The 15,298-nt window shown below is 39.9% G+C and overlaps 1 protein-coding gene across 5 annotated transcripts in view; it reads right to left on the bottom strand.

Annotated features, from left to right (window-relative positions):
* The window catches only part of KIF26B (kinesin family member 26B), a 419,829-nt gene that overhangs the window by 239,206 nt on the left and 165,325 nt on the right, over positions 1-15,298 (bottom strand). Inside the window, exon 1 of one of the 5 annotated variants that reach the window (XM_072948627.1) lies at positions 12,406-12,587. The exons of the other annotated variants lie outside the window; for them this stretch is intronic. Coding sequence (XP_072804728.1) covers positions 12,406-12,528 — 123 coding nt within the window. The 5' untranslated portion in view covers positions 12,529-12,587. Of the gene's footprint in view, positions 1-12,405; positions 12,588-15,298 lie in introns of those variants that run through there. 5 annotated transcript variants of the gene reach the window in all.

The following is a 15,298-nucleotide window of genomic DNA, read 5'->3' as shown; positions in this document are numbered from 1 at the left end:
ACAGCCCAGAGGGAACCCAATGTGTACTACGCTTGCCCACTCTCTCAGGTGATTTCTCAGATCATCTTTCGTGTTATCTATCTATGACAGTCATGTTATCTTTCATTTCTTAGCCTCATTCAATTACAGATTTTTCTTGCCATTAGCTCCCTAAGTACCTTCATATGTGTCACATCCTGTCTCCTGAATTTTGGTTCAGGAATCATGCTCACTCTAGGTTACAGACCCACTATCAGTTTTTAATTCATCGTTGGGAGGGAAAAGCTCGTATTTATGAAAGATGCTTTATCTTCAAATTCTAGAAAAACTGACCTCCAATCCAGGTCCCCATGGGGATCATTTGCCACATCCAAGGGTCAAACATGAAAAGGCAGTAGTGGGAATGAGAGGCGTGGGCTCCCTCTCCACCCAGCAAGCCTGCCAAACTACAGACAGGAGGCACTCAGATGAAGGCACCCCGTGTAAAGGAACTTTGTTCTGTTTGCGCTTTGTTTAAATCCCGGAGTGGGAGATGACCCACAATAAGCCACTTGAACTTTTTTCTCTGAAAGTCTCCAGTTGAAATACAGTCTGTGGGAGTTCTTTCACTAGCAGTTATGCCAGCCTTTTCAGAAAGCACATTTGAATACTCCGCAGTCACGGATGGGGAGTCTAACTGCTCCACAACAGACTTGAAAGCCCACGGCAGCCCCCACTGGCCTCACTTGACCACGTTCCCGGCCAGGCCTTCTGGGGGCTTCTGCACAGGCAGCCCTGATTCCTAGTCCGTGCGCCAGGAGACCCAGCCCCGGGGACCCGCCCCTCTCCCCGGCTGACTGCTGTTATTTGCACTGTTGCTTATCTGTTTGAAGCTGGAGTAATAAGAACAAACTCAGCTAAACTAAATTGGTCCTTTGTTTGCCATTACCATAAAAATTTTATGTAGGAACTAATAAAAACATGCTTTACGTGCACAGTTACATGGGTTTATACAGGCAATAAGATCCAGCAAGTTATAGCTATAAATTCAGTTATAGACACTTAGGAATAAATATTTTATCTTTCCCAGTGTTTTCGTTTATTGAAGGTAAGGTGTGAACACAGAAGTGGATGACTATCTGAGGCTTCTAGGGGCCCTTAAGTCCCCCGAAAGTCATCAATGAGACCAGAAAGGTCCTCTTGGAAGTTTCTGGATAATTTTCATCATTTTGAGCCTCCTAAGAGCTCAGTATTAATCATTCCTCCAGTCTCAGTAAATGGAAAGCCTCTTGCAAAAGCTTTTAAAAATAAATCACTTTTGAAACAAGTTCAGGATTTTCTTAGACTTTTTTTCAAGCAAACAAAAAGATTCAATTCTCTTCCCAACTGGGACCTTATAGCAGATTTACAATAGATTTAATTAAAGAAGCTCCAATAAAATCCAAACCTAATACCCCTACCCCTCAAAAAGAAAGTGGGGGGATCACTGCCTATTTCAGCTTTTTTTTCAGATATACTCTAAAATACACTGAATGAGTTGGGTTTTGTGTGTGGCTTTTTTTTTTTTTTGCCTCTATATTTTCTTTCCTTCCAAATCTACACAGCCCAATAGAAATGGGGCCACAAATGCAAGCCGCATATGCAATTCAAAATTTTCTAGTAGCTACATTAAAAACATAAAAAGGAACAAGTGAAATCAATTTAAAGAATACATTTTATTTAACCTCATGTATCCAAAATAGTGCCACTTTAACACATAATCAGTCTTAAAAAAAATCTTACTAATGAAATATTTCACATTGTTTTTTCTTGTCTGAAGTCTTGGAAATCTAATATGTATTTCACTTACAGTACAATTCACTTCAGACTAGCCACATCTCCAATGCCCAAGAGCCACGTGTGACTGATGGGGACCCTGCTGGACAGCCAGGGTCTAGAGAATCCTCGACTAGCCTGGGAAAAATAATTTCAAAGAAATTTCACTATTTATGTGATTGCTTCTGTACCTCCCCCAGATTATAATTACGAATCTAACATATTATAAACTCAGAAAGTATTACAATTATATGTCATTTTGAAAGTCCAATTTTTTTCTGTCTGTAACATAGTAAAATAGGCAAAGGTAAAGTAGGCAGGTGAAAAGGAGAAATACTTAGTGCAGCCAAAGAAAGTCTACGTCAGCAGTTACCAGAGGTAAGTCCGAGAGCATTACCAGTCAGACCCTCCACCAGCCCTCAGAGCCCCTGCGGCCCCCGAAATACAGACCACTGTGAAGTCCCTTCTGTATAAAACTGCACCTTGGGAAAATGAGAAGCCAATTTAATTTTTCATTTAACGTTTTTTTTTCCTCAAAGAAGCTATGCACCAGATTTCTGTAACCTTTAAAAAAAAGTGGTATCTTCTATTATACTTCCACCATCCCTCTGTTTCTTAGAGTAGATATTTTAAAAGATACTCATATAGGTCATTTTTAAAGTAAAGGATTAAACCAAAAGGTCACTATTGTAGCTCTAATTTTTTTAAAGTAAGTTTTCGCAAATTACTCAGTTACTCTGTTAAATGTTGCCATCTAAAAAATGATCCCAATAATTCTAAGTCTGTGTTATGTCTTGCAAGTGTTAGGCATATTCTTCCTTGATGTGTTGTTATATTTAATAACGCAGACTGATGCAAGTTAAACACGTTGTTCTGGAGGGCAGAGACCAGGATTGCTGAATATATCCTTTACTGAGCTAACCAAAGCACTGCATGCATAGAAATGCTTAATTATCTCATGTGTTGCTGCTGTTGACTCATAAAAGGCATGAAAGTGCTGAAATCAGGGCTCTGAGTAAATGTAAAGGTATTTTTTTTATCTGTTTCTAGATGCATAGGAGTGTGTTGTCTCAAGATAAAACAAAGAATCTCAAAATGATCTTTTTTTTCTCTCCTCAAGGATTAAGACCTTCTTGGCAATAAGTCAGATTGACAACAGGAATCTGAGGATGATCTCAAAGTCTCTGATCTGTTTTTGTCTGTTTTAAATCAAATAAAGAAAACTCAACCCTGTATAGCATGCACACTCAAAGTTCCCTACCTCTCTTTCTACCTGACATTTTCTTCCATAGAATGTGAGTGGGTTTAGACTCCAGAGAATTCAGCCTTAGGTTTTTCAGATGAATGAAAAGAGGGTGGTAAGTGGAATATATCCTAAGATTAGATGTGTTTTTATCTGAAGATTTAGAATAAGGCACAAAGAGGACCAATTAACTGTAGTAATGTTACTGTTAAAAGATCTTTGGGGGAAGGGTCTAGCTTAGTGACAGAGTGTCTGCTTGGCATGCAGGAAGCCCTGGGTTCAATCCTCAGTACCTCCATTAAAGTAACTAAATAAATAAATCTAATTACCTCCCCCCAGAAAACAAAAACAAACAAAAAACCCCATAAACAAAATAAATAAAGGATGTTTTAAAAAAGATCTACAAAAAGAGACATAACAACTAAATGCAAACTAATCCTAAACTGAGCCCTATACTGGAGGGAAGACAAAGCTATAAAGGACATTGTTGGGTCAACTGAAAAATATTGGAATATGGACAGTAGATTAGATAAAGTCATTCATCATAGTTAATTTTACTGAAGTTGATAACTGTACTCTGGCTACGCAAAAGAATATTCCATTTCCTAGGAAATACACGTTGAAGTATTCAGGCATAAAGGCTCATGGTGTATGCATCTTACTCTCAAATGATTCAGAAAACAAAAAAGCAAATAGTTAACCTAGGTACAGGGCATATCGGTAGCCTTTGTATTATTCTTTATTCTTGCAAATTTTTTATAAGTTAAAAATTATTTCCAAAAAATGTCTAATTCTTTTAAGAGTGAATATACATGGTGGGAAAAAAAAATCTGAGTTGAATTTTTCTTTTAGGAGTTCACACTGGGCAACTCCTTGCCCTCTCTACCTAATTTCCATAGCAAGCCTCTGGATTTGACTGTAGAAGCTGTAAAGAGATGACCTGGCTCACGCCTGGTAAAGGGCTCACCTCTCCTCAACCCACCTCTGGCTCCAGCTATGGGCTGGAGTCTCTCTTCCTGACTTCCCCATAGAAAGAACATGGGCTCTGGGCATTAGGTCTCACAGCAGCCCAGGTATCCTTCTCATACTTTCATTCCCATGAGGAGAGATACAGGTTGAGTCTGTCGATGGTTAAAGCAATCCTTACCATGGCTCTGAAAGCTGATAAGACTCTCAGGAATGAGATAACCACAGGCTTCTTGGAACCCTGGCTGCCGACACTGCCGCCACCAGCAGCCAGGGTTATCGAGGGTCAAGGTACCTGCAGGAGCTTCCCGGGTCTCAGAGCAAAGGAACTGGCTTGTGAAGGTGTTTTTACTGCCTTCCCCTCCCCAGCCCTGAAAGCTTACTTACTTTGAAACAACCTAATCCTTTAGTTTAACATCAAAATCTCCAAGTCAAAAAGAATCATGGAAGCAGAGCGGGGCCAACCCAAAGATCAACAAATCCACCCTCTCCCTTGATGCAGGGGTACTTTTCAGGGGCTTAGGATCATTTAGCTCCTTTCTGGGAAGGTCCCTACTTTGCAAGGCAATACTTCCCAAAATTGAATAACTCCAATTGTAGTCCTCCTTTGCAGTCAGCCAAAGACTGCTTCCCTAATATGGAAGAAATCAGTGAGCAGGGAACTTTCCTTCATCAATGGCTTGACAGCAGGCACACAAGAAATAACCTGAGAACAAATGAATCAATTAATGGATAGTCTAGGCCTTTTTTCTATTCTCAGGAGCAACAAAAAGCATCCACTGTCTCTTCCAAGATACAGCATCTCAAGCACTTGATGACACTTTCATATCCACCTCTGTCTTCTCCTGTCCAGCCTAAAATCCTCTAGCTCTCATAACTGTGCCTCACATTACACAGTCTATGAAACATGGCTAGTTACTATCACTAATCTTCCTCCACTCATTCGCAAATCATTCATTTATTTATTCACCTGTTTCTAAAAGGCATCTGTCATTTAAAAAAGACAACCACAACAAAATTAATAAAATAGAAACAATCATGTGAGAAACAGTCTAGAGAGATCTAACATGTCAAACAAAAAGTTTACATAGTTTTTATGATTGATTTTAAAACTTGGTCCTAATGTTCCTGGTGCAAAGGTGAAAAGGGAAACATTCTGAGTCTCATAACTCCGTATCACCAGGATGAAAGAGACCAGCTCCTTGGGAGGGAAAAGGTGATTCCCTGTATCAAGGACAGTGGTCTTGTGTAGGGCACTGTAAACCAGGGACACTGACCCATGCAAAGGATAATCAGTGTTCCTACTCGAAATTCACAGCAAATTCTGAGCAAAATAAATATAGTTGTTTCTTGTAGTAGTTTCTCATGAAAGCTTGAAGGTAGAAGATCAAGACACAATTCAGAGTGGGTGATTATAAAAAGATTTAAATTGATTTGGTTCAAATATGTAAATATCTCCTTTAGTATCTTTACCTTACTCCAGGATGTAACACAGAATAGCCAGATAATTTGTAAGTCGTGTTTTAAATTAACAAAACCCTAAACCAAACTTCTCCCCCTCTGGGATTCTGAGCCCTGGAGAGAAAAAAGCTTCAGATTATATTCTGTTATGAGAGTCTGAAGTACACTGGTCTTCAGAAATGTTAAAGTGCTTCATAAATGTTAAAGACCCGAGAAACAAAAGGTAAAGTTAATATTCTATTATAAAAATGAGGATCCTAACCAATGATGTCACAACCCTGCTGCAATACAGAAACAGGCCACAGAGATGCCTGTCCACAAGCCAGGGCTTTCTGCAGGACATTGCTAGGGAGGGCAGACTGTCATTGTTGTTAATTTTTAATTAATTAGGTAGAAACTGATTTTCCCTTTCTACAGATTCAGAAAGTGAAGATGAGGCTTAGAGAAGTTTGCCAAAGGTCACAGAGCTAGAAGTAGCTGTGGAGGAAAACTATTAAATAAACAATTCAAGAAAATTTTCTAAAACAGGCCAACATGAAATTGTAGATTGAAAGGTCCATTAAGTGCCAGAACAGTGGATAATAATAGACTGACACCAAAATACATTCCCTGTGAAATTTCACAACACTAGGGATAAAAGGCTTCTTGCGAGAAAGACAGAGACAGAGATGAGAAATGTTTTACATAAATGACCAAGATTCAGACTTCCAACATTAACCCTGGGAGCTAAAAGGTCATTAGAAAAATATCTTTAAAATTCTGAGGGAAAATGACTTCCAACCTAGAACTCTATTACTCAGCCAAAAACTATTAATCAAGTGTCAAGAAAGAATAGAGATATTTCAGATCCAGTATCAAAAAATTTAGTCCTCTTGCATACTTAAAGGAAAAGTAACCACGGTTATATGGGTCAGCTGTAAATAGCCTTTGTATAGCATAGCAACTACCTTTATATATTCTTTTTAATAAGGAGTCATAATAATACTGCATATTGTCAAATGAAAATTATGATAAATTATTGAAGCAATGGGAAGATAAGACTTGTGCATACATGTGGCATACAAGTCGGGTGAGTGGTGGAATTAAATCCTCATGTTCCTAAATGGTTAGGTAATAGGCCAGTGATTCTCAAATTTGTCAGTTTCAGGAACCCTTTACAATCTTAAAATTATTGAGGATTCCCAAGAGCTTTCTTTTATTGTACAATATTTCTGTTTTTCAGTTTGCTTAGTTTTCTATGTATTTATCACTAATTCAACCCCAAATGCTCCTGTGTTCTATAACTCTGCCCTTAAAGTGTTCAGACATATTAGGTAAACTGATCATTACATCTTTCTCAAGAATTCTTTCCTGGATCCTCATGATCTACACAGTCTAGACAGATTGCTCTCTCTTAAATCTATTAGTAATCCCTATTTTAGAAATTAAACTAAAATATACAATACTAAAATTAACACATTATATTTATATTTATGCTGTATTGTATATTTATGCTTAGAATAACAATAAGCCCATTATACACTGGCATAAATAAGATATTTTATGAAATATATTTATTTTCCTAAGTTAAAAAATTTAATGAGAAGATTGACATTGTTTTACATTTTCACAAATCTCTTTGTTGTTTTTGTTTTGTCTGGGGGGCAGTAATTAGGTTTATTTATTAACTTATTTAAAAAAATTTTTTTAATGAAAGGACTGGGGATTGAACCAACAGCCTCGTGCATGTTAAGCCTGTGCTCTACCACTGAGCTACACTCCCCCACGTTTTCACAAATCTCTTTAATGCCTGGCTTATGTTGTTTTGGTTATGTGTATTATGTGTTTCAGTTGAACATATGAAGAAAATCCAGACTCATACAGACATACAGTTGGTAAATGGAGGACTATATTAATAGCCTTTTCAGATAATTGTGGACATTCTCCTCTGATACCATCCTAAAAATTTGTTAATTTTAAGAAACAGGTGGTTTACTAAAGGTTCATTGAAATGAGCAATCTGAAATTATATTAATTAATGCTTAGTATCCTATTATACTAAACTCCATTAGGCTACCTTACACTTTGAATGGATATTACATTACAATATTTTATAACATAATGCATTGATTGTTTAGGAAATATTGGTTAATTGAGTTATATGTGTCTTCCAGATGTTGATATATTCCATTACACAGTATCCAAAAATCACATTTATTAATATCACCACTAATCTTATCAGAAAAGTCCTTAAGGGTTGGGAAACTTTCAGGCTCATGGTGGCAGAATCAAGTTTTTCCAAAATTTGAGACTTCAACTGAAAGCTCAAATTTGATCATTGGTAAACCAACGCTGTCAGGTGTTCTCCTTTAAGTGGCAAGCTCTTGCATTCATTTCTGAGAAAATGTCTGAAAAATGCTCAAGTCTGAATAACCATGACTGTTCTGTCAGGTATCCTTTCAAGTAAAAATGGATTCCACAGGGGGAGAAAGGCCAGTAGCTTGCAACTCAGACAACTGCATAAGTGCTTTCCCCGAGACAACCATTGCATGCCACTAAAGCACCTCGCAGTTCAACACCCATTTGTTGATTTAATAAAATTAATCACTTTTATTGCTTCACCATGAACATCCTTAAGTGGAAATGCACTTTTTAGAAAACTCCAAACATGTGATGCTAAAGACTCTAGTGACTAGAACAGTTTGGTGCCACTGCCTTGATTCATGCAAACATGCTGGCAGTTTCATCTATGGTTACCTTTGCACCATCAGAGCAAATGTCCACACCTGGAAAAAAATGCAAATGACGTCCCAATATTACATAGAAATAATTTTGAACTCATGGACCCAATGAAAGAATCTTGGGACTCAAATTGTCCACAGAATACTTTGAGAATTGCTGTAACAGGTAATCTAAAACTAACTAAATCAAGTTAGTAGGAACATAGGACTGATATGACACAGAAATAGATACTAATGAGCCTCTGGAAGCATGAAATGCCCACTGTGTTTCCAGTGGTGGACCGTGTCTTTCCTATCAAGTCTTGTTAAATGGCTTGACTCTTTATGTGCATGTATAACTTTGATTTAAAAAACTAATAAAAAGACAATGTAAAAAATTAAACATCATAAGTAACTTAAGCTATCTTCCAAAACATAATTTACTGCTTCGAATACTCAAAGGATTAGAATACTCCCTTCAATGGTTTAAAAATAGTTATGTACAATTTGAAACATCACTTTATTTTTTTAATTGAAGTATAGTTGATTTACAGTGCTGTGTTAGCTTCAGCATAACAAAGTGATTCAGATATATATATAATATATATACTATATATGTAATGTATTTAATATATAATATATGTCATATACTACACATATAATACCAGTCAGAACTGCTATCATTAAAAAGTCTACAAATAATAAATGCTGGAGAAAGTGTGGAGAAAAGGGAACCCTCCCACACTGTTGATGGGAATGTTAATTGGTGCAGCTACTATGGAAAGCATAATATGGAGGTTCCTTAACTGAAAATAGACTTACCATATGATCCAGCAATCCCAGTCCTGGGCATGTATCTGGAGAAAACGCTAATTCAAAAAGATACATGCATCCCAATCATTATAGCAGCACTATGTACAATAGCCAAGACATGGAAGCAACCTAAATGTCCATCAACAGATGAATGGATAAAGAAGATGTGGTAGACAATGGCATATTACTCAGACACAAAGAAGAATGAAATAATGCCATTTGCAGCAACATGGATGGACCTAGAGATTATTATACTAAGTGAAGTAAATCAGACAGAGAAAGAAAAATATCATATGATATCACTTATATGTGGAATCTTTAAAAACGATACAAATGAATGTATTTACAAAACAGAAATAGGCTCACAGACATAGAAGACAAACTTATGGTTACCAAAGGGAAAGAGGGGTAGGGATAAATAAGAAGTTTGGGATTAACATATACAGACTACTGTATATAAAACAGGTAAATAACAAGGATCTACTGTATAGCACAGGGAACTATATTCAATATTTTGTAATAACCTATAGTGGAAAAGATTCTGAAAAAGAATATATTTTATATATATATACACATACATACGTATGTATATCTGAATCACTGTGCTGTACGCCTGAAACTAACACATTGCCAGTCAACTATACTTCCATAAAAAGAAAAAGATGAGTTTTTTTGAAAGTTCACAGTGTGAACTCTTGAATTATTAAGCACTAGACGTAACAGAAACTGAACTTTCCTCCTCATGTGAGAGGGAATTCCTTAGAATAAGCTTTTTTGCTGACTGCAAGTCTCACTCAAGAGGGTCACTGCCTCTCTTCCCCAGAGCTCACTGTTTCGGAGCCACTTACAGGGACAGACATATGGGGAGGGGAGCACACTACACACCCCATGGTGGCTGTTCTGTGGGCAGGTCCAAGGTTCAGAAGCAACCCATCGATTGGCTATCTCCCCTCCTAGAACAAGCACAAACTTAGAGCAGCATTCCTGATAGAAATACAATTCTGGACAAATGGCATTAAGAGGTCAGATTCCTAACAGTGAAGGCAGGGATATGTGAGGAGGGTTGGTAAACCCACCCGCAAGAAGAACTGCTTAGGTGCATCCTTGCACAATGACTTAAACTCACTCTTCTCTAGGGAAGGTGGGAGACAGATGTGGAAGGAACGAGGTACCTACTCAGATATGCTCCTGTTTATGGTGAAAATACACTGGACCAGATTAATTAACACAGTCATTATCTTGGCAGTTTCCAAACACAGCGATAAATGCTAACAGCATCATGTGCGCAAGGCAAGAGAAAAAAGGGCAAATCTGGGCAAATCAGGACCGTGACAGTTATGTAACTAGGCATTTAAAGTAGCTGGTTTTTCTTCAGTAATTAAAAGTGCATGATTCTAATAGTCACTCTGGTCTCATTTTCCCAGAAAAAATATTTTCAATCTGAGCTACTTTATATACTAGTATGCTCCTTCAGAAAGTATCAGTCCAGAAAGTTATAATGTAAATCTTCTCAGAAAGTGGTTTTCTCATACTATAGTAAAAACACTAACATGTTCATATCATGGGACTTTCTTCTGGAAGATTAATTCTCACCAAATACTAAGGAATGTCACATGCCAGGACATCACAGTCACAATAGTACCCACGTCACACCTCCAGTCTCAAATTGATGAGTGCAGAAGAATCACTAGAAAGCGGGGTATCAGATCTGTTGCTCAGTCTGAAGGGGAAGGCACTTAAAAGGAACCAGAGGACCTTTTAACTCAAGGTTTCAAAATGGCCTATCCAAGTCTCAAGAATCTAAGCACATGTTAGACCAAAGCTGGTAGCTACAGCCTGGGACCCTTAACACTTCCTATGTGAAAGTTGGTGAAGTGGGTGAGGAAGAAAAGTGAGACTTGGACTTGGTGTCTGATGCCTCCCCCTTCGCCTGTCTGCTCAGGGCCACACCAACCCCTATTTGCACCCAGGGAGGGGGCAGGGCAGCCCTGGAAGCAGGGCATACAACGGAAGCAGAAAGATCATTTTAAAGGTGGAATCCAGAGCTAGACAGGGTAATATGCCTCCACTTCCTCCAATAACACAACATTTACTATTTATCTCTGGATTACTGCTCAAACGAACAGTGCATCTAATTCATAGCTGTGTAAATAACCAATATTAAGATGCGTTTTTCCAGAGGGCCGGATGGAATTTCTATCTGGCTTTCGCCCTGTTTTCCCACAGCATCTGTGCTTCTGCCCTGGCACTGACCCCAGTCTGACCCACATCAGAGAGCTGTGCTCAGGGACTAAGCCGTCCTCATCTTCGCTTTCCAGCCCCTGACACCTGGCATATTGTGAGTGTCTCAAAACCCTTCATGAAAGAAAATCCTGTCTTGAATCTAATTCTTCAGCTGAACTGTCTTTCCCCTCCCAACACCAGGGAGTGACAAAACGATTAGCGACATCTGTCATAGGTGAAGCTGATGGAGTTACTCATCATTTATCTTATCAACGGATAGTGTTAAAAAAGAGGCTGTTTCAAGGAGGAAACAATGTTAAGACAGGCTGTGAAGCCAGTTAGTGGGATCCCGGTGACCCTTGCAGTGTTGATGGACACCAAGATCAGGGTTGGGAAGGGGGAGGGTGAGATTCTTCTGCATTGTGGGTGGTCAGGGTCTAGTTCTCATCCATAGCTGTGACCCAGCTGGGCACTGGGAGCCCCCTAAGCCGACTGCCCAGTAGTCAGGGTCCTAGTACCTGCCCACCATCAAGTCCACGGGAGTCACTCAGTGCCACTGTAAGAACACTGCTGGCAGCTCCCCCTCCATCCCCCCACCCCCTCCACACACACACAGACTAGTGCAAATTCGAACAGCCCATCATCCTTCACTGACTCCTTACACCAAGACACACTGATAACAGGCAAAGCCCTATGTCAACTGTCTAAAGCACTGTGCTTTGTATCCTCGGGAACGAGTATGGTGCCTGGTTCAAAAAATGTTTGCTGAGTGGATGAATACATGGATGACCAAACACAGTGTGGCTATCACATAGTGACACAACTTTTTCTGTCCAGGAACTGACAAGACAGAAGGGACAGTGGAGAAGCCACTGAACGAGAGCCAGAAAACCTGGGTTCTGGAAGTACTGGCTCCTCCCACTTCTCTTACCCTGCTAGCCTCATCTGTACCCACCTCCCAGACACCATGTAGCCTCGCCTCGAGCCCTCCAGACTCACGCTCACATCTGCCTCTGAACCAGAGGGCCCCACAGAGGTCCTAGAGCCACATGTTCAAACCTGAACTCTTTCCTTTTCTCTTTCCCTCAGCCTCCCCTCTTCAGTCTTCCTTGAACTAGTTAACAGCTCACCCCTGTGTGGCACCCAACCCAGAAACCCAGGTCTCCTCCTTGACTGTCCTCTGCTTAGTCCCACAACCCACCAATCCTCAAGGTTCTGGGGGTTTACCTTAAATATCGGAGAAATCGGCCTTCCCTCACCCAAGCCCTCTGCTTGTCTTCCTCCAGGACTCATCACCTCCCAAATCGGTGGCCTGCCCACTTCCCTCCCTCGCCCTGGTGGCAGTGGCATTGCTTCCCTACTATCCAACAAGTCGTATCTACCGATGGTTCCCCCTGCCTGACTGCCAGGGCCCTGTATGCAGCGCATACTTTGCCTTCCTAATGATAACAAGCAGGGGTGTAGATTCAGGGTGCTGTGATGTCACAGTACTCGAGAGAGTTTAAATGCCAGGTTCTAATAGGTATTACATGTTTACAATACATTTGCATTCAGTGGATGATGTTTAAATAGATACCATGCTAGGAACGTATCTACCTTATAAAACATTTAATGAATAGTTACCGTAATTAATACATTTACACCAATTAACCCCACATGGGGTTCATTTTCCTTTTATTTTTTGATTCATTTTCCACTGAGCCTATTACTTACTTAGACTTTAGTAGCTACTTTTAAGAGGTTGAAAGGTTTGTGATGTTTAAACATGTGACTTCCTTTTTAATTACTCCATTTTAGTTCCCATTGCCTTTCCTGCCAGATATTTTCTATAAATTGCTAACAAATGATAGAATTGACTGATTTCATTGCAAGTCCTTTTATTTCTTTTGCCCACCCATTCTCAGAGATGCAGATAAACTGTGATAAATTCAAAATATAAGGGTAGAATGAGGGGAGACATGAATACTTACAACCTAAATAATTAAATCTTAGGACTCTCAAGAAGTGATTGTGTAATTTAAAATAAAAAATGAAGAAAGAGAAAGAGAGAAGGGACACGTGGGAGAGGTGAGGAGAATGAACACTGGGAACTAGTAACTGTATAAGAACAATCGTCAAGTTAGACTTAATACTAAAGTCAGATGAAACCAGAACTCCCTCATCATGTTCACTATTAACATAAAACTTACATTATCATGAACTTGCAGAAATGCTGTCTACCAAACTTCTTAATTCCAACAAATGATTAAGTACATGTTGAACAAAACATTCATGAACTACATTTTTCCGGAATCCAGGAATGTGGGCTTCCTCTGTGTAGGTGGCATCCATTCACATGAACTTGCACCTCGTCTTTAAAATGAGAATAACGGCCTTCTAATTTCAGAGGATGGTGATGAGCTTAATGAGTGAGCACACACAAGGCTGCAAGCACAGTGGCTGGCAGGTGGGGAGGACTCAGAAAGCGTAAGCTGCAATTACTCTTCTTATTATTATGAAATTAAATCACTGATACACACACACAGCTCCCAAGTTGAGAGACACTGAACTTGGTAACTAGGGAGAGAAACCAAACCAGGTAAGGATGAGCCCCCGATAGGGAAGGGTGGAACGTTAAAAGCTCAGAGTTGTCTGCCCCCAAGGCTGACAAAGCCAGAGCAGAAGGGGACTCCAGTTTTCCTCTTTGTAAATGGTCCTGACCTAACTGGGAGAAGAGGGCCTGGAATAAAGATGGGTGGGTCTCCGCTCTCTGCTGCCTCCACAGTCTTCCCAAAGAGAAGGCCGTTTCCACAGCTGAAACACTTTCTGCACATTTGAGCCGTAAGCCTCACAATGGGAATAAACCAGAGTTTCACCTCCTCAGTAGCAAGTGGATTTGCAGCCCACTTTCCAGTTAACACTTTTAAATGACATTTGTTAGAGGCCAGCAGCTTCAGCTCCCCATTTTTTCCACAAAACACCAGCCACCACCATGCAGCTTTCTACTCATTACTGCAGACAAGAACTTTCATTTCTCTGCTATCTGTCCCTCCCTTACCTCCTAAGGGACTCAACGACGTGGTTGCTGCTTCTAAACAGTCAGTTTCATAAACTACGACTAAACATTGGATTTCCAAACAGCTCGTCCAGAGCGAGTGGGCCACTTAACCTAACACAGTAGTTTCTCCTTCAAAAAAAAAAAATGTTTTCCATCTAAATCTAAAGATGTTTCCTAGAGGAGACAAAAAACTGTTGTCTTCAACAAAAACCCCACTGCACCATTTTAGCTGAGGTGAGTTGTGAATGAATCTTGAAGCTACAGAGTGGGCCCTGCGAGAGAGCCATGTTCAAGACAGTCATCATGTCATGGCTGCTACAGCCTGAGCTCGGATACGAGGGATGCCCCAGGCTTCTGAATTCATCGGTCTGGCCACTGTTTTTCCCAGCTTTGTGTGTTGTTCCAGACGTGCATCCCTCCCCTTTAGATGTGTTGTCAGGCTGCAGGAAGGCAGAGTCATGCTCTACAAGCAGTCCATGCAGGTCGACTTTGTAGGATTTCTCAGTGTGGGATCTCACTGTGCAAGTGTGTGTGTGTAAAATTTCACTAAAATCTCAAGCTTAGAACTGAAAAAAATATATTTTAGATGAATAAACATAATCCTTAAAACAATCTTAAGAGACAGACACTGTAAAAGATGATATTGCTATCTTGTGTGGCAAAATGTCACTCAGCAAACACGCAGGTGAGCCAGACCTCACATGCCGTTCTGGGCATTCTGTCCACTAAGCCAAAACCAAGTTCCTCGCTGGACGTCTCAGCCACTAGGGTCCTTTCTAAGGAATGTGTGTTAGGACACCAAGTTTAAACATGTATTACTCTGTTAAATTAAGACCGCACTGTTGACAAGGAAAGGTCCCTGCTTCCCTTTATGGGTCTCAGAAAATTCACATAGTTCACTACGAGACTCTCAGCATCAGCCTGGCTCAGTCTGTCTCCCAGATGAGCTAAGTCACGTCTCACTAGATGGCAGCACTGCTTCCAGAGCCTTTTTTGTTTGTTTTTAACCCATCTTTGTCTCTCGCTTTGCCCCCAATGGCCTCCCCTCCTCCCAGCAAGAAGATGTGACTTGGGCGTGTATTC

The sequence above is a fragment of the Vicugna pacos genome, chromosome 23, assembly GCF_048564905.1.
Source record: "Vicugna pacos chromosome 23, VicPac4, whole genome shotgun sequence".
Classification (NCBI taxonomy): Eukaryota; Metazoa; Chordata; class Mammalia; order Artiodactyla; family Camelidae; genus Vicugna; species Vicugna pacos.
This window is presented reverse-complemented; position numbering and strand designations above follow the sequence as displayed.